The sequence below is a fragment of the Anguilla rostrata genome, chromosome 13 (genome assembly GCF_018555375.3).
Source record: "Anguilla rostrata isolate EN2019 chromosome 13, ASM1855537v3, whole genome shotgun sequence".
In the NCBI taxonomy this organism is placed as follows: Eukaryota; Metazoa; Chordata; class Actinopteri; order Anguilliformes; family Anguillidae; genus Anguilla; species Anguilla rostrata.
This window is the reverse complement of record NC_057945.1, coordinates 2,053,826-2,074,442: the sequence shown is the minus strand read 5'-3', so window position 1 is coordinate 2,074,442 and position 20,617 is coordinate 2,053,826. Positions and strand designations below refer to the sequence as shown.

General features: G+C 46.3%; 1 protein-coding gene across 10 annotated transcripts in view; it reads right to left on the bottom strand.

The window, feature by feature from the left end:
- dock3 (dedicator of cytokinesis 3) overlaps nucleotides 1-20,617 on the bottom strand; it is a 332,206-nt gene that overhangs the window by 203,745 nt on the left and 107,844 nt on the right. For all 10 annotated transcript variants that reach the window (XM_064305961.1, XM_064305962.1, XM_064305963.1 and 7 more), the window contains exon 3: nucleotides 16,569-16,609. In XM_064305961.1, coding sequence (XP_064162031.1) covers nucleotides 16,569-16,609 — 41 coding nt within the window. The remainder of the gene's footprint in view (nucleotides 1-16,568; nucleotides 16,610-20,617) is intronic.

Sequence of the window (20,617 nt, the reverse complement as noted above, 5' to 3'; positions counted from 1 at the left end):
TATTCATAAACATGCCATTTTATAAATACTAATAATTTGAATTTGATTTCCCAAGAGCACCACAGGCCATGATCTTACGTCCTATACATTTTTTCCTGAAAAGTGGTGTTTGTTCAGGCAGTGTGAAAGACAATACATTTAGGAATGGACCTGACCTCAGCTGGTCATCATAGCTCTCCTTATTAAAAACATGAGAAATATTACCCGTTATCTGCAATCCCATCTCACACTAACATTACAACCAGTCCGTTCCGTTTTCTGTCAAAATGGCAGCGCATTCGCTTATAGGAGGCGCATTTGAGCCTGGCAATAATGAGTCCAGCATGGATATCCCCCAGACCGAGCGCCTGAGGCCAGCTGCGACAGCCATCCGCAGAGAGGAACACAACGGCACACATCCACGTTCCTCACTTTGAAGCTAAATAATTCATTAGCAGGGCAGCCCTGTTGTGTCTTCATAGACTGCTCTGCACAAAGGCAGGATTTTGGGTCGATCCCAAGCCTCAAAGGGGACTCTTGCAGAATATTTGTCTTCCGCTAGAGGTGCAGAGGTGGGAAAGAACAATTCCATTACCAAAATGTCATCCATCAACTCCGGGGGTGTACAGAATCTCACAGGGGTCCCCCAAAATTTGTATGTCCAACTGCCCCTCATTTTCCTTCAGCAAATCGGCAGCTCCGTTGCACAGTCATGGCACTGACATTTTGCGCTAAACTCAGGGCTGTGAATTTTCTTTTACCTTGATGATTAAACAGGAAATACTGATTTTCAGGCCCTAAATGTCAAAACCAGAGGCAGAGGCCTTGTACAGTGTGTGTGTGTGTGTGTAAACCTGTAAGTCATAAGCACACACACATCAGCACACTTTGACAGCTGACAGGAGAGAATTTTCACCCGTAAAGCCAAATGCCAGGAGCTCCAAAAACATCTATGGTCTGAAAGTGAGGATTTCCTGACCCTGGCAGACTTCCCCCTCTGTTGACTGATGTGACTTTGTCAACCCAACCCTCCCTCTTTGAGATTACATGGGGCTGCTGGCCACAGTCTGCACTGACACAGTCTGCATGAGCACAGTCTGGACTGGCACAATCTGCCTTATCACAGTCTGCACTGGCACAGTCTGCCTTATCACAGTCTGCACTGGCCTGGTCTGCACTGACACAGTCTGCACTGGCACAGTATGCCCTGGCATAGTCTGCACTGGCACAGACTGCCTTATCACAGTCTGCACTGGCACAGTCTGCACTGGCCCACAGTCTGCACTGGGCACAGTCTGCACTGAGCACAGACTGCACTGGCACAGACTGCACTGAGCACAGACTGCACTGGCACAGTCTGCCTTAGCACAGTCTGCACTGGCCTGGTCTGCACTGACACAGTCTGCACTGGCACAGTATGCCCTGGCACAGACTGCCTTATCACAGTATGCCCTGGCACAGCCTGCACTGGCCAGGTCTGCACTGACACAGTCTGCACAGGCCTGGTCTGCACTGGGCACAGTCTGCCTTAGCACAGTCTGCACTGGCACAGTATGCCCTGGCACAGTTAAGGTCTGATTTCACACCCAGGGCTGTAACTGCTACTGTGATGATGAGTTTGAATATGAGTTCTTGTGCAGAGCTCCCATATTCATGCATCTTTCATGCATGCATGGTGGAAGGTTTTACTGACAGTCCTCCCTTGCGTTAGGACCATGGGTTTGTTTCTGTTTTAGATAGATACAGTATACACAGTAAAAAGTCCAGTGTTAATTCAACTCTAACAGAGTACATGTGAGTCCAATACAGGACCATATGCACTCTGTAAGAGTTGCTTTAACACTGACCATTTTACTGTGCATCTACTTTGTCTGTATGCTGGTTATGTAAGTAGATAAAACTAACATTCCACCAATTCAGGGAGATATCTGAACCTATTGTTAATGGAATAAGTACATAATAGTTCAGCTTTGAATGGAATAATTGCATAATTGTTTTGTGCTTAACACTGCTAACACCAGCTGTTCAGATGTGAGGGTATGTCACATTAGAGGTGCGTTTGTCAGATTGCTTTGTCCCTCTCATTTTCTCTGACCTGATCAAGGCAATCGTCCAAACAACACGTGCACAGTCTACTCATGGAATAAATTAGACATCGTTTTTGAGAATACTGACTGAGGATTCAATCTATTTCTGCCACTGAACTAACAATTGGTTTCTACATTTTGAAATCACACATACATAACACAAGTATACATAAGTATATTGTCAAAATTTTAGATTTGTACTCAAACAATTCACATGTTGTTAAAGGGCACATTCTTAGCTTTTATTAATATCAGTAAATAAAAGCTGAGAAAGTTCACATTAACCACATCTGAACAGTTTGAATACAAATCTAAAATTATAGAGTACAGAGCCGAATCAAGAAAAAATATGTCTTATTCCTAGACATTATCTGTATACTCTGGTTCATACAAGACCATTAGGATACTGATTTGGCGGAAACAAGCAAGAGTTCAGCTCTGTGGAACAGTGTCTGTCCTTAACAGTAAATTACTGTATTGAGACAGAAAGTGAACGGTCCTAATGAAGAGCGGTTAGCTGGGTTGAGTTCCATTGAGCCGGTGGCAGAACATAACATTTAACATTAAGATATTAAAAAGAACTGGACTGTGCACACGCTGGGTTTTCATTAGTCTGATGCAAATCAAGACAGAGGAAACGCAGCAAAGGGGTTTCTATGGGTGAAAGCTCCAAGGCTGGGACAGACTTTGGCAGAAACTCTCGAGTTTTAAAGACACTGCGGGGAAATCACAGTGGAAAGGGAGGGAAGATTTAAGGACCAGTCGTGATTTCATATCCGTTCCGAAAGACTGCATTTACAGCAGCTGCCGAAGGACAACACAGGGACACTGGATCCCCAAGGATCCTGGATCCTCTGCAGTCTCATCAGTGTCCCCCAGCCCGGCCGCCGCCACCCACCCCCCCCCCCCCCAGCTCCGCTGCTTAATTAGTGAGAGTGTGGAATGTACAAACATTAAAAGCACAAAAGCTTCCAAGACATATTTAAGGAGGTCTTTCCATGATCGCAATTCCCTGTACCACGTCAGGGAGGAAGAGCTCACAGCTCACTTCTGTGGAACAAGAGTCTGCACCCATCAGCCAATCAGGCTGCTGGACTACACTGCATCAGCCAATCAAGTGGCTTGACTTCACTGCATCAGGCAATCCAGCTGCTTGACTTCACTGCATCAGCCAATCAGGCTGCTTGACTTCACTGCATCAGCTAATCAAGCTGCCTTACCTTATTGTATCAGCTAATCAGGGTGCTTTACCTAACTGTATCAGCCAATAAGGCTACTTTACCTCACTGCATCAGCCAATCAGGTCATTGCGCCTCATCATCAGCAATAGCTTATTCCCAGAATACAGTAATCACCACTGTATTACCATGACCTCCAGCAGAGCCTTACTTTACCTGACCTCAGTATTAAGTGTTGCAGCGATGGCATAACCAGCATTCGTTCAGTAAGCACTGTTGGTATACTGGTATTGTGGCTCATTTTTTCATTGGTGTTCTTCATGTGCTTCTCAGAACCACTCACACCGAGCATTACTAAAGCCTAATTTGGTAGCATTGTATTTTATTGACCCCTTTCATAGGTGAGGATTAAAAAATACTATTTCTTTAAGTTATGGTTGTCCAGATGGCTTACTTGCCATGTTCCGCATCCTAAATATGTCTGTTTGATTCAGCAACACCTCAGTGGTTGTCACGGTGATTGAGTGTAGCTGCAAAGCGAGTTGACCCCAGCACATTCTTCAAAGACCGGAGAGTAATATATAGAACACTGGCAAGCAGTAACTGGCATGTTTTCTGACCCTATTACCAGTGGACAGATCAATGTGCCATAAAAGAACGGGTTTAAAGGTGACGTTTTCCGTTAAGTGCTATGCGCGGGGTCAGGGCGACAGCAAATCCGCCACCTTCCAGTTCCTCAGCCGCTACTCAGTGAGCGCCACGGCGAGGAGCGCCCTTCCCACAATCCCACGGACGCGCGCGCCGCAGAGCCGCCCTGGAGGGGGAGGGGGGGGGAGACCGGCGCCCGATCGCTCGGAAGGGAACGCGCTCCGAAACACGCGCGCCCTGCCACGCCCGCTTCCACTCCGCGCCGCTCTTCAGAAGAGCAGAGAGAAAAGCCACAGAGAAGCGTAATCGCAGCTTGTTCAGCCGGAAGCCTGCAATTTAGATGAAACAAAATTATGTCTGGGACTGAAGGTCTCGAAAAAGCGCTCATTACATAAACATAATTTCACCCCCCCAGGCTAAGCCCGGCTCTGCTGTTCTCAGTGTATTGTTCGGGCGGAAGAAAAAGCACGTCACTCTCTTGTCAGACAGACAGAAGCCCTTTTATTAGGCTTCATTGTGTGGCTTCCATTGAAATCTGCGGAATGTTTGTTTGTTCATCTGCGTCTTTGATTAGTGAGTCAATACTTAACAGGCGCGGGCAGTGGAGGCAGAAAGAGGTTACTTTGCAAATTCAAAAAGGAAAAAAAATTCAGACTCTAAATGCTTATTAAAACAATGCAACACGGAGTGGAAGAACCTGACCTGCTGAAATGCTATTAATTCAGTGAGCCCAGTCGCGGGAGCGCCCCCTGTCTGTGACCGGGGGAATGCGATTGCAGGCGCACATTTAGTAATGGGACTGCATAATGAAATTATCCTCATTAATGATTTCATCTGAGGACCATGTCCAGGGCTAAAGGGAAAGGGACATTCATTAAAGATGGGATCAGTGTGTGAACCCCTGAAAACATGAGCCCCAGAGATCAGAAACACACAGGAAGTAAGGGACCCAGAGATCAGAAACACACAGGAAGTAAGGGACCCAGAGATCAGAAACACACAGGAAGTAAGGGACCCAGAGATCAGAAACACACAGGAAGTAAGGGACCCAGAGATCAGAAACACACAGGAAGTAAGGGACCCAGAGATCAGAAACACACAGGAAGTAAGGGACGAGGAAAACCAACAAGAGAGTTCTCACGGCATTCGGCAAGGAAGAGGGGGTCACACTCCTAAGCTGAGGAGATACTCACAGGCACAAGGAAAGAGACATGTGTAGGATCTCTCTTTCACTCTCTCTCCCTCTCTCCACCTCTCCCTCTCTCTTTCCCTCTCTCTCGGTGCTCTGAATGAGGGACCACACATCTCCAAACATGACCCCTCTCTCTCTCTCTCTCTCTCTCTCTCTCTCTCCCTGCCCCTCTCTCTCTCTCTGCCCCTTTCTCTCTCTCTCTCTGTGCCAGGGCGCTCTGTAAGACGGAGGGTGGGATGGGCGGACAACATAAAGCTGTGAAAAACGTGCTGGAGAGAGGAGGGGAGAGAAGGGAACACTGAGCGCAGACAGAGCGGGTACACTGAGCACAGAAGGGAGCGGGCACACTGAGCACAGAAGGGAGCGGGCACACTGAGCGCAGAAGGGAGCGGGCACACTGAGCGCAGAAGGGAGCGGGCACACTGAGCACAGAAGGGAGCGGGCACACTGAGCACAGAAGGGAGCGGGCACACTGAGCGGGTACACTGAGCGCAGAAGGGAGCGGGCACACTGAGCACAGAAGGAGACGGGCACACTGAGCACAGAAGGGAGCAGGCACACTGAGCGCAGAAGGGAGCGGGCACACTGAGCGGGTACACTGAGCGCAGAAGGGAGCGGGCACACTGAGCGCAGAAGGGAGCGGGTACACTGAGCACAGAAGGGAGCGGGCACACTGAGCGCAGAAGGGAGCGGGTACACTGAGTGCAGAAGGGAGCGGGCACACTGAGCACAGACGGGAGCGGGCACACTGAGCGCAGAAGGGAGCGGGCACACTGAGCACAGACGGGAGCGGGCACACTGAGCACAGACGGGAGCGGGCACACTGAGCGGGTACACTGAGCACAGACGGGAGCAGGCACACTGAGCACAGACGGGAGCGGGCACACTGAGCGGGTACACTGAGCGCAGAAGGGAGCGGGCACACTGAGCGCAGAAGGGAGCGGGCACACTGAGCACAGACGGGAGCGGGCACACTGAGCGGGTACACTGAGCGCAGAAGGGAGCGGGCACACTGAGCACAGACGGGAGCGGGCACACTGAGCACAGACGGGAGCGGGCACACTGAGCGCAGACGGGAGCGGGCACACTGAGCGGGTACACTGAGCGCAGAAGGGAGCGGGTACACTGAGCGGGTACACTGAGCGCAGAAGGGAGCGGGTACACTGAGCGCAGAAGGGAGCGGGTACACTGAGCGGGTACACTGAGCGCAGAAGGGAGCGGGTACACTGAGCACAGAAGGGAGCGGGTACACTGAGCGCAGAAGGGAGCGGGTACACTGAGCGCAGAAGGGAACGGGCACACTGCTCAGGTAAACGCTACTCAGGTAAACGCTACGTGACGGTACGACGTGAACACGCTGCTGAAACCCAAACGGCTGCCGCCACCACACTTCACCCGCCCGCGTGTGTAACAGCGTGCGTAACAGCGTGTGTAACAGCGTGTGTAACAGCGTGCGTAACAGCGTGCGTAACAGCGTGTGTAACAGCCCGCGTGCGTAACAGCGTGCGTAACAGCGTGCGTAACAGCGTGCGTAACAGCGTGTGTAACAGCGTGTGTAACAGCGTGCGTAACAGCGTGCGTAACAGGCCGCGTGCGTAACAGGCCGCGTGCGTAACAGCGTGTGTAACAGCGTGCATAACAGCGTGTGTAACAGCGTGCGTAACAGCGTGCGTAACAGCGTGCGTAACAGGCCGCGTGCGTAACAGGCCGCGTGCGTAACAGCGTGCGTAACAGCGTGTGTAACAGGCCGCGTGCGTAACAGCGTGTGTAACAGCGTGCGTAACAGCGTGTGTAACAGGCCGCGTGCGTAACAGCGTGTGTAACAGCGTGCGTAACAGCGTGTGTAACAGGCCGCGTGTGTAACAGCGTGTGTAACAGCGTGCGTAACAGCGTGTGTAACAGGCCGCGTGTGTAACAGCGTGTGTAACAGCGTGCGTAACAGCGTGTGTAACAGGCCGTGTGTGTAACAGCGTGCGTAACAGGCCGCGTGTGTAACAGCGTGCGTAACAGTGTGTGTAACAGCGTGCGTAACAGCGTGTGTAACAGGCCGCGTGTGTAACAGCGTGCGTAACAGGCTGTGTGTGTAACAGCGTGCGTAACAGCGTGTGTAACAGCGTGCGTAACAGGCTGTGTGTGTAACAGCGTGCGTAACAGCGTGTGTAACAGGCCGCGTGTGTAACAGCGTGCGTAACAGCGTGCGTAACAGCGTGCGTAACAGGCCGCGTGCGTAACAGCGTGCGTAACAGCCCGCGTGTGTAACAGCGTGTGTGCGTAACAGCGTGTGTAACAGCCCGCGTGCGTAACAGCGTGTGTGCGTAACAGCGTGTGTAACAGGCTGCATGCGTAACAGCGTGCGTAACAGCGTGTGTAACAGCGTGTGTAACAGCGTGCCCTTCCTTCGCGCTCCCAGACCGAGGAGAAACGTCATCACCGCTTGGCCTGTAAGATCAATCACAGCCCACCTCCGGGGGGGGGGGAAGGGTGGGTCAATCACAGCCCACCTCCGGGGGGGGGGGGGGGGGGGGGGGTCAATCACAGCCCACCTCCGGGGGGGGGGGGGGTCAGTCCCATACGCTGTGACCGTAACTCACGCTCCCGCCCACCCAAAAGGCGTAACTCACCCCCGCCCTTTCTGAGGCTCGCGTTCCCATTACCGGGCCCTGAAATACTGCCTATTCGTCATCGTTTCCCATTAAGAGCGCCGCAGATTTCTCAAGATTAAGGGGGACCTCTGTCAAAACGTATCGTTTCACGGTTCCCATTACTCACCGGGATAAGCGCAAAATGGCAGCCGGTTATTTACAGCAGTTAGCTCTTCAGCTGCCTCCTCCCAAGGGTCTGCTTCTTTTCACAAAATGGGGCCCCCAGGCCAAACATTTTCCGCCTATCATTTATGAATCAAATCAAAAGTAAGATGTATTGTAGATACACGTACACAAATCAGACGCACTGTAGATATATGTACACAAATCAGATGTATTGCAATTATTTATCTGTATGAACACAAAGCAGATATAGTAGATCTACAGGGAGCTGAATAATGTTTGGGGCAAAAGTATATATTTTTTGATTAGGCTCCATACTCCATAATTTTAAATTTGTAATCGAACTATTCAAATGTGGTTGAAGTGCAGATTTTATTAAAGGGTACACAGCCAAATTATCATCATCATAATTATGTACTATGATGTTCCAAATTATTGCAATATCCCCACAAACTCTGCATGTTTATGACAACATTGTAACAGTTTGGAAGAAGCGAACTGCTTATTTCTCGCTTAAAGAGAGCATGGGGCTGATAAACCAGCCAGGACTCTTGTCGGATTGAGTTGAAAACAGCGCCTGACCTAGTCAACACATCATTAGCTTGAATGCGAGCAGAGGCATTCTGGATTAGAGACACATGTACATAGACAAAAGAGCCAGTGTTGTATATACTATAAGTGCATTACATATGGACATTTATAACCTTTTTCAGAATAATTTATTTGATCTGACGTACTGTTATGAAAGCTGAAAGGGTAGACAATTTTTTCATGCAAAAATAAATGAGACTGGGTAACTGTAGAAAGTGCAAAAAAACAGTTGACATGGGTCACAGAGTAATCAGTGATTGGGAGATGGGGAGGCTCCTATTATTTTACTGCTATTGATTGGCCTGAGTGCTGATAAGGGAACAAGTGGGCTTGTTGGCCAGAATGGAGTCTGTTGCAGGCGCTGACCTCAAATTGGCATGCTTGTGGCCCATTTTTTAATAAACTGTGGATATTTGCTTGATTACCATTTTGTGGGCGCCGGTGACCGTACCACTAGGGGGCAGGAGCGATAGGCCTAACCCAATAACCACCTACACTGAAGCTACTGCTAAGCACACTTAATTACTCTAACACTTTTCAGCAACTGTGACAATATTTATTTTACAATATCAGTCTGTCTGAATCATGCTGCGATGCACACAAAAAAAAGTGTGTGGAAACTCGAGAACAGTGGCCTACTTATTTTTCTTAAGTTGTAGGCTACTTCAGGACAAATTATCTTTCGATCTGGAATGACTAATAATATTAAGTTCTTATATCAAACAGTATACCTGGTCTATTCTCAATAATTTAAGTAAATTTCAACAAACTGTTTAACAATATTTAAGCAATGTGATTCATTTCTTTTCATGAAAAACTTTAAAAATAAAAGTAAATTTCAAACAAAATTACTTGGTCTTATAGCCATTTCTTTAGAAAAGGCTTAACTAAAATAATTACTTCAGTGATATTCAGTAATTTCATCGAGACATCGTAACTTACTTTATCATTCTCACATTTACAAGGCCACTGAACTCTTTTTTAGAGCGTGCCGCTAGTGGCAATTTGTTGATAAAAATGAATAATGTTATTTGTTTTTCCTTCTCAACAAACGAAAGGCCAAGAACATGGCCATGGCAGGCTCCTGCTGGGTTACCAACTCAACAGAACTAATTTACTGTATGAGAAAGAGGTATGACAGGAACTAAACACTGTACATAAATATTGATATTAACAGTATATTAATATTGATGAAGGGCAATTTATTTCCATTTGGCTAACACAGCACACACTGTATTATCAATGTGGATCTGAGAACATCCCAAGTTGCTATTAAAAAAGTAGCATCCATCATTCAACATTCAGCAGGCACCACTGCCCTCCATTATGAAAATGAGTGCTGTCTCTCCATGATATCAGGCAAATTAAGACCCTGGCATCCATTATTTTAATGTCTACCTACATGACTTCCTGGGTTGAGAAATACACAGCCTGTGTTACTACTGAACCTGGCACATGGTATCAAATGCCAGTCTACTGATTAATGAACTGGTTTAAAGTGATTTAGAAACTGTGACGGCAGGAAAGGTAGCTCAAGTTTATTTTTCTACTGCTTCTGCATATGATTATGACCCGGGTCTCATTCATTATGCACTGGCTAACGAGGGGAGATGACTTCTCTGCCCACAGTCTGCTGGTGGGAGTCTATCCTGAGGCCAGTGCCCAACCCCAAAGCCTTACAGCCTGTCCCACGTCCTGCCCAACCCCAAAGCCTTACAGCCTGTCCCACGTCCTGCCCAACCCCAAAACCCTTACAGCCTGTCCCACATCCTGCCCAACCACCTCACAAACCACCTTACAGCCTGTCCCACGTCCTGCCCAACCCCAAAACCCTTACAGCCTGTCCCACATCCTGCCCAACCCCAAAGCCTTACAGCCTGTCCCACGTCCTGCCCAACCCCAAAGCCTTACAGCCTGTCCCACGTCCTGCCCAACCCCAAAGCCTTACAGCCTGTCCCACGTCCTGCCCAACCCCAAAACCCTTACAGCCTGTCCCACGTCCTGCCCAACCCCAAAGCCTTACAGCCTGTCCCACGTCCTGCCCAACCCCAAAACCCTTACAGCCTGTCCCACGTCCTGCCCAACCCCAAAGCCTTACAGCCTGTCCCATGTCCTGCCCAACCCCAAAGCCTTACAGCCTGTCCCGCCTCACATCCTGCCCGACGTCCTGTCCCACGTCCTGTCCCACGTTCTGCCCCACGTCCTGTCCCACGTCCTGTCCCACATCCTGCCCCACGTCCCGCCCCACATCCCGCCTCACATCCTGCCCCACGTCCCGCCTCACATCCTGCCCCACGTCCCGCCTCACATCCTGCCCCACGTCCCGCCTCACATCCTGCCCCACGTCCTGTCCCACATCCTGCCCCACGTCCCGCCTCACGTCCTGTCCCACGTCCTGCCTGACAACCTGCCTCATGTCCTGCCCCACATCCTGCACCCAGAGAACAGAGATATTTCACAGGGGGCTCGGCCACCAAGAGAGAACAGTACAGCCTGCCTGTGACTCTATACAGAGCAGTGAAAAAGTATTTTCCCCCTTCCTGATTTCCTCTATTACTGCATATTTCACACTAAGTGGAGATACGCGTGTTAGATAACTTTTTCATTAAATAAAAAATTTTAAAAAATTATTTTTTTAAATGTGTTTTGTGTTTATTCAGTTTCCCTTTGTCCAATGTTACATTTTGTCTGAAGATCAGAAACCATTCGGTGTGACAAACATGCAATAACAGAGGAAGTCAGAAAGAAGGCAAATACTTTTTCACAGCACAGTAGAGTCTACCAGCATCCTGAATTCTACAAGAGGAACACAACATTACTCTCTCTCGATTTTAGTCAATTAACTCACACTAAGCCTATGGATGAAAATAACAAAGTCTCAAACGTTGTTTCCGAATATCCCATAAGTGCTTGACTGGGTTCCTGTTTGGTGACAGAGAAGGCTGTGGCCATATCAATAACTTCAACTTCATGTTCCTCAAACTACCGTACTAATTCTAAAGGTATTAGTGCACCCAAACCAGTCCAGGAGAATGTGCCATAAAAAAGTCTATTGTTGCGTTTCCATTTAATGAGTTAATTACTAGTACAGTTTGCCAAAGCTCTTTGGTTTCAGCACTTATGCCCAGTCTACTCACTTCACCCTGTTATAAGTGGATGTCTTTCTTTATTTTGCTATCATTTTAGAAAGTTACACTTACTGTAGATGGTGCCTGTTATCGAAAACTAATTTTGACCATTTCTTCCAGAGTAATATTTATTTATATTTAATATCCAGAGGTATATGAGGAGGGCCTGCCCAGCCATCACTTAAAGGAGATATCTGAAGCCCTGGAGGAACATCGCTGATTCTGAGGTAATATTTCTGAATACATGCCTGAAGGCTTCTTTCGCAGCTGATATTATATCGTATTATATTATATAACTTAAAAGCCCCTTCGTATATTATCTGGGTGTTCCATGAGAAAAGGTCAGTACAAGCATTAGACTTTCAACAGCTTTTGTTGGGTGAACTTTTTGCCTGTAAAGGCAAATCATTTGAAAATGTCAGTCCTTAAAAAACTGGTGTTTCATCGGCAAACATGATAGGAGGGTACATATGCCACTGTCAAAGCCAATTCCATATTCAAAAGCCTCTCAAAGCAAGACTGGATTTTCACTTAACTAGTCTTGAACCCTGCCCATTAAATATATGTTAAGTCTGACATATTTTTAATTTTATTGCACTTACAGTTAAACCCAAGTCAGCAATATACAGAACAGTACCTAATCATTTTAATATTGGCAGTAAACATTGATCCGGAGTATGCACACTAGAAACAGAACCCCAGTGCCTGACAGGCGAACCGCCATTTAAAAAAAATGTATAAAGCAACCGATTGTAAATTAACCCTCGTTCTACAGACAGTCCTTCACCCTGTTAACAGCCGATGAGGTAAAAAGTCCAACAGCGCCGTGTATAGTTTATTAACCACTGAAATAAGGATGGCGCTAGCTGGATGGATGGCGCTAGCTGGATGGATGGGGCTAGCTGGATGGATGGCGCTAGCTGGATGGATGGCGCTAGCTGGATGGATGGGGCTAGCTGGATGGATGGGGCTAGCTGGATGGATGGCGCTAGCTGGATGGATGGGGCTAGCTGGATGGATGGGGCTAGCTGGATGGATGGGGCTAGCTGGATGGATGGCGCTAGCTGGATGGATGGGGCTAGCTGGATGGATGGGGCTAGCTGGATGGATGGGGCTAGCTGGATGGATGGGGCTAGCTGGATGGATGGGGCTAGCTGGATGGATGGGGCTAGCTGGATGGATGGGGCTAGCTGGATGGATGGGGCTAGCTGGATGGATGGGGCTAGCTGGATGGATGGGGCTAGCTGGCTATTCACTCTCAGGCTCTCAGACTGCATGGAACCGGGTCACGCATAGCAGCGGCAGCATCACTACCAGCGCTGCCCAGCGGCTAACGCGTTAACCCCTCGCTGCCTGGACTGAGTGGTCCCAAGCAGGACGCACTGAGCGCTGTGAACAGATTTTACATGGTTTTACTTGTTTTTTAATATGAGAAAATTAAAATCACATTTAAGAGGCCACCACAGAATAAATCTATACAACATTGCAGCCTTCATTTCTCACTATGCCTTCTATAGGCATCCGGACCAGAAAGAAATAATGGAAAAATATTGAAACAACATTTCACAAAAGATTTCAGTAGAAAAAGATTACTCGCCATAAATTACATTTACACTTAGGGCACTCAGCAAATTTAGGCCACCCTGAATTTATCAGCTTATTTAACCTACAAAATTCAGGTTGCTATATAGTTGCAGAGGGCCATAATGTAATTACTATGACAAACTACTGAGGCCACACTACCCCCCCCCCACCCCCACCCCGACCTTGAACACTGTGTCCAGCATTTGATCTAAAGAATCTGGGTTATTCCAGTATTCTCAGTCGGGTGGCCAGATACACAACAAAACCTGAAAGAATATGAATTGCGGTAAACTTTAATCAAAGTTAGGTGTATTATTTTGTGTTTCTGTACAATTCTTGAAACATTTTAATAAAACACATACTGGGGGAAAAGTAAATGCATCTCAGTTTCCTGAGTTAGTGTAGTATGTTTATTTATTTAACTTTCAAGAACATTAGCTAATGTTCTTTTGCTGAGGCAAGATGCATTTTCAAATGGATCATTTCAGATTTAGATGGGCATCTGTGTAAAACTGTTGTGGTTATGTTAAAAATTCAAATACAGAACCACATACATCCATGAAGACCTATGACTTAACAACTGCTATTTAACACATAATGCAAAGTCAGCCTCTGCACTCTGAAGAATAGTTCACTGCCACTACTCAAAAAAATACAGCAACATTTGGCATTGCAGTTTTTGAGTGATTTCTATGCAGGGTATTATTAAGTAAATGCTATGAGCCTATCATTGTCAGACTAACACAGCTAGTTTAAATCTGACCAATATAGGTTCTCTCCTTATTCAAAAGCTTAATTACATTGAACTTACTTAAATATTCATGTCCATATTCATTGAGATATTATGCTAACTAATCATTAGAATAAGGCTGAATCTGCAAGTAATCTTTTTTTAATCTCTACTTAAATCTTTTGCAAATTGTTGTTTCAATCTAAGAAATTAAAATAAATAAATCACTTAGATGATTAGGCTACATCTTCATAATTTTCTATTGCACTGAATCATTGCTGTAAACATGTGCTAACGCCACTAATGATGAGCTCATGGTTAGCCAAGCACTAGCAGCATACTGAGCAGTGCTAATCGCACAGTAAACTGAATTCCTAAATCTTGCAAATTGTGTTTCACGTAAAAATAAAATGATAATCACTAGGATTAGCTACATCTCAATTCTATTGCACTGAACTCACTTGTCCTGCTTAGCAGCAGCGGTGCTAACCGCTACAGTAAAGATGAGCTCACGGTTAGCCAAGCAGCTAGCCAGCATACTGAGCAGTGCTAATCGCTACAGTAAAGATGAGCTCACGGTTAGCCAAGCAGCTAGCCAGCATACTGAGCGGATCGCTACACTACTACTCCCCACTGAATCAACGCAGGCACTGAAGTTGGGCCTAAAGGACTTCACCTTAAGTTCAGGGGTTAGCACAACTGCCTCTCACACAGGCAACCAAAGTTCAATTCCTGCCTGTTCCTTACGGAGTTCATTAGCTGGATTGTATGCTGTAACAAACTTCAGATCTTCTGTAGTGTGCCATGGATGGACCCCCATAGTTCACCAAATAAAAACAAAAAAGTTGAATCCTCTAAATGATAGCTTGTTTCTCAAAAGAGTAATTTAAACAAAAATACTGAAGCAACTATATGCAAAAGATTTGAGTGGAAATGAAAAAATATTGAATCAACTTAATATTTATGATTAGTTAGCTTAATATCTCAATGAATATGAACATGAATAATTAAGAAAGTTCAACACAATTAAGCTTGGAAGAAATATGGAGGAAAACAACACTAGTTGTACATAAACTGTATTAGTCTGACATTTACTTAATATTACCCGAAGCACAAATGACTGAAAAAGCTCAACACAAATGGCTGCTGTAATTTTCTTGATTGGAGGCGGTGCATTATTTTTTAGAGCGTAGGCTGGCCGTTTCAGGAGAAAACGGCGTGTTTTTAATTAACCTGCCCTTCTAAATGACGGCTAAACCAGTTTTCCGGTTCCATCGGTCTCCTCCCCGGCACCGACTGCATCACCGGCGTATCTCTCGCGCGCAGAGCGCTGCTCACCCGCGCACAATGGGGCCGTCCCGATATAGCGCGGCTCGCTCGCGAGCCTGTTTCACGCTGCGCTCTCTTTAAACGCCGGAGAAAGGAACGCTCGTTTGGTCTCGGAGCTGTTCCTTACCGTCGCACGCGGTATGAAACGCATGTTCTCCGTTACAAAACACGAAACTCATGAGCCAAATCTGATTGGATGGCGCGAGTAGGAAAAATCATGAAAGCAAATTAACTGCCTAGTAACTGCAACTAGTGCTCTAGTTCTGCATATCTGATATACAGGCTCTACTAAAATGAACTGAAATGCTGCATATGCTAGGACAGGATTGCAACAGTATATTGCGGGAAAAACACTATTGGGATATACTATTTTTTAATGTCAAGATCCAATGCCCAGCAAAATTTCCCTAAACCTCCACATTAAACATCCACTTCTAATTAATACCTTAAGTGTTTCTCATACATTAAAAAGTTGCGTTCGTACAAGCTCCCATGTGTGGGTGAGCATGTCTAAATCTGCTGTGAAAGCAAGTCTTGACGCACTAAGGTTTCTGGTGAGCAAGGATGTCCAGCTTTTCATATCCAATAAAATGTACACAGCACAGATGATGCAATAGAGGACACGGTGTGGATCTGATTTCCTGCTCTCTCAGATTTCCAATAGAGTGAATGAATGGATAATGAAATTACGTGGACAGGAGCGAGATGAACAGCTTTGTGTGAAACAAGTGAATGACAGGTTATGAACCAGAAGCTGACATCCCTCCAGGGGACTCCTGAACAGCAGAGGGAGGTGTGGTATTAATACAGAGAAGCAGGGACCAGCGGTTACCCTGCTGCCTGGGCTGGGAGTCAGGCTTTCCTCATCTCTACAGTCTCTGTGACTAAAACTTTACTGATCTGTACAGTCTCTGTGACTAAAACAAAAACATTAATGATCTCTACAGTCTCTGTGACTAAAACATTACTGATCTCTACCATCTCTGTGACTGAAACCTCACTGATCTCTGCAGTCCCTGTGACTGAAACATTACTTATCTCTACAGCCTCTGTGACTGAAACAACATTACTGATCTCTACAGTCTCTGTGACAGAAACAACATTACTGATCTTTACAGTCACTGTGACTGAAACATAACTGATCTCTATAGACTATGTGACTAAAACAACATTTCTGGTCTCTATAGTCTCTGTGACTGAACAGTAACGGTCTTCACCGTCTCTCAAAGAGTAAAACTACAGCAATTTAGCATATCCACAAAAGCACAAAGGGTAACACACAGCACTGCTTAGCAATGTTCATTTTAAATCCATGTGGAAGTACAATAGAAACAGGAGAGATTATGGGTTTATTTACCTTAGCTGTGGGTTTCCTGGTGGAAAATCCTCTGTACCATCCTGAAACAGACCAAGATGTGTATATTAACAAAAACTGTATGCATGTGTATTGCTTAAAATAATTAATTATTTTTGTGGCATATACAAACCTACAAAACCAAAGTTAGACAATTTAAGGAAACTTTTTTATAACGTATTATCCATGCATTAGATTAATGAGTAAAAATTGTTATACAAGAATGTGTCACAACACCAAGGGTTGTCATCACACCAATTGGTGATGACTTTTTTTTAACACAAAGTCTGATCTACAAATCACATTCAGTCAAAGTAAGGACAGACATTACAGAACCAAAATCTAAATAAGCCATCCCACGGGCTGACTAATTCCTTAAAAAAAAAGGAAAAGAGGGTCGTAGAAGAGACTGAAAACCCACACAGCATCTGTGTCCATTTAAATCACATCCCCAAAAGCACAGAAATCTGTCCCTTTATAACAGGTCTGAAGAAGGCGAGATGCACCGACTGTGCTGATTAAGGATCAGCCTCAGCTGCGCTTATTAAGGATCAGCCTCAGCTGCACTGATTAAGGATCAGCCTCAGCTGCACTGATGAAGGATCAGCCTCAGCTGCACTGATGAAGGATCAGCCTCAACTACGCTTATTAAGGATCAGCTTCAGCTGTGCTATTTAAGGATCAGCCTGAACTGCGCTGATTAAGGATCAGCCTCAGCTGCACTGATGAAGGATCAGCCTCAACTACGCTTAAGGAACAGCCTCAGCTGCGCTGATTAAGGATCAGCCTCAGATGCGCTCATTAAGGATCAGCCTGAGCTGCACTGACTAAGGATCAGCCTCAGCTATGCTTATTAAGGATCATCGTCAGCTGTGCTGATTAAGGATCAGCATCAGCTGCACTGATTAAGGATCAGCCACAGCTGCACTGATGAAGGATCAGCCTCAACTACGCTTATTAAGGATCAGCTTCAGATGTGCTGATTAAGGATCAGCCTGAACTGCGCTGATTAAGGATCAGCCTCAGTTGCACTTATTAAGGATCAGCCTCAGCTGCACTGATGAAGGATCAGCCCCAGCTACGCTTATTAAAGATCAGCCTCAGCTGTGCTGATTAAGGATCAGCCTCAGATGTGCTCATTAAGGATTAGCCTGAGCTGCACTGATTAAGGATCAGCCTCAGCTACGCTTATTAAGGATCAGCCTCAGCTGTGCTGAATAAGGATCAGCCTCAGCTGTGCTGATTAAGGATCTGCCTCAGCTTTGCTGATTAAGGATCAACCTCAGCTGTGCTGGTTAAGGATCAGCCTCAGCTGCACTGATTAAGGATCAACCTCACCTGCGCTGATTAAGGATCAGCCTCATATGCGCTCATTAAGGATCAGCCTCAGCTGCACTGATTAAGGATCAGCCTCAGCTGTGCTGATTAAAAATCTGCCTTAGCTGTGCTGATTAAGGAACAACCTTAGCTCCACTGATTAAGGATCAGCCTCAGCTGTGCATATTAAGGATTATCCTCAATTGCACTGATGAAAGATCAGCCTCAGCTATGCGTGTTAAGGATCAGCCTCAGCTGCGCTTAAGGATCAGCTTCAGATGTGCTGATTAAGGATCCGCCTGAACTGCGCTGATTAAGGATCAGCCTCAGCTATGCTTATTAAGGATCAGCCTCAGCTGTGCTGATTAAGGATCTGCCTCAGCTGTGCTGATTAAGGATCAACCTCAGCTGTGCATATTAAGGATTAGCCTCAACTGCACTGATGAAAGATCAGCCTCAGCTATGCGTGTTAAGGATCAGCCTCAGCTGCGCTTATTAAGGATCAGCTTCAGATGTGCTGATTAAGGATCAGCCTGAACTGCGCTGATTAAGGATCAACCTCAGTTGCACTTATTAAGGATCAGCCTCAGCTGCACTGATGAAGGATCAGCCCCAGCTACGCTTATTAAAGATCAGCCTCAGCTGTGCTGATTAAGGATCAGCCTCAGATGTGCTCATTAAGGATTAGCCTGAGCTGCACTGATTAAGATCAGCCTCAGCTACGCTTATTAAGGATCAGCCTCAGTTGTGCTGAATAAGGATCAGCCTCAGCTGTGCTGATTAAGGATCTGCCTCAGCTTTGCTGATTAAGGATCAACCTCAGCTGTGCTGGTTAAGGATCAGCCTCAGCTGCACTGATTAAGGATCAACCTCACCTGTGCTGATTAAGGATCAGCCTCAGCTGTGCTGATTAAGAATCAGCCTCGGCTGCACTGATTGAGGATCAGCCTCAGCTATGCTTATTAAGGATCGGCCTCAGCTGTGCTGATTATGGATCAGCCTCAGTTGCACTGACTAAGGATCAGCCTCAGCTGTGCTGATTAAGGATCTGCCTCAGCTTTGCTGATTAAGGATCAACCTCAGCTGTGCTGGTTAAGGATCAGCCTCAGCTGCACTGATTAAGGATCAACCTCACCTGTGCTGATTAAGAATCAGCCTCAGCTGTGCTGATTAAGAATCAGCCTCGGCTGCACTGATTGAGGATCAGCCTCAGCTATGCTTATTAAGGATCGGCCTCAGCTGTGCTGATTATGGATCAGCCTCAGCTGCACTGACTAAGGATCAGCCTCGGCTGTGCTGATTAAGGATCAACCTCAGCTCAGTTTTAAATTTAAATACTTATCAGATTCAGATCAAATCATTATTTCAGCCTCTTCAATTTGTCACCTTCCTGGCTCCACTGTGACCGTGGAAACAGCGTCAAGCTGAGTGTGTGGAGCGGGGGTGTGGTGGCACGCAGGACCCCTGGTTTATTCATAATTCAACATCAGCTCTCAGGCCTCATGGCGCCTGAAACGGCTTCAGTGTGGGACTTCCTGATGCTGACTGAGATGAACTTATAGGGAGGATATGCGGGGAAGCTGGACTTCCATAATGCAAGTGGCACTTACAAGCGCACATCCTGGTGTACTGAGGATGGACGAGGGAGTTACTTTCAGTCCTTTCAGTCAGCAGAGCAAACAACAGACAAACAATGACTATCTATAATGGGGATGTTCATTGATCCATGTTTAACATCAAAATAAGTCAAGATCACAGTCAGTAGCTTCTACAGTTCCTATCAATGCAGTACTTAAGTGAAAGCTCTAGTCTGGAGATTAAAGAACAGAACAGCACAACACAATCAAAAAAAACAAGTAAAAGAGAATCAAGAATGAAGAAGGGTTACTCAGAAGATCCTCAGAGCATACGCACGGGTGATTCATATAATATCTATTAATTAGTGTCATATCTACAAATAACAAAGAAAATTATGTCTCTTCAAGTATAGTGCAGTAAATGAATTTAACGAGCATACATCACAAACCAAATGCATCTGTACGTATTCAAAATTTAACATATGCGGTCCTATTTGATGCCAGGGATGGATCAGTGATGCAGCTTTTCTCCTGGTTTTGGAGATGGAGATCTGTGCAGGTTCCCAGGAGATGGATATCAGGGGTTTCTCATTGCAGCTCTGTTACAAATTCATTCTATCTGTACAACCACACCATGCCGGCCAGTGGAGGATGGGCTCCCCCTCCATAGCTGGGCTCCTTCCAAGATCTCTTCTCATCGGGGAGTTTTTTCTCGCCACTGTTTCAGAGCTTCTTTTTTTTTTTTTACTTGCTCACTTTTTAAGGATTCAGCCCTGGCTTTTGTTCAGTTTTCCTTTCTGTTTCCTCCGTAAAGCGACTTCGTGACAGGGTGTCTATAAAAAGCGCTAGTGAAATAAAACTGAACTGAACTGAGATCCAATGCTATCAGGGGCAGGAGTTCACAGAAGCCCTTCTCGGGAAAGCGAGTTATCCGTGGGTGGGCTGCAGGACTTGGCGCTGTTGGGCGGCTGTTGAATGGCGGGCTCAGCGGGGCTCTCTGGGAACACCACAGAAGCTGCTTTACTGCCGCTGACTGCAGGTCCAGTACAACTTTGTCAGAAGATGTAAGACAAGCTCTTTCCACATCCATGACTGCGACGCTCAGCACTGATCAGCATTTGAGTGGCGGGTGGATACAGGGGTTCTCAGGACTCAGGG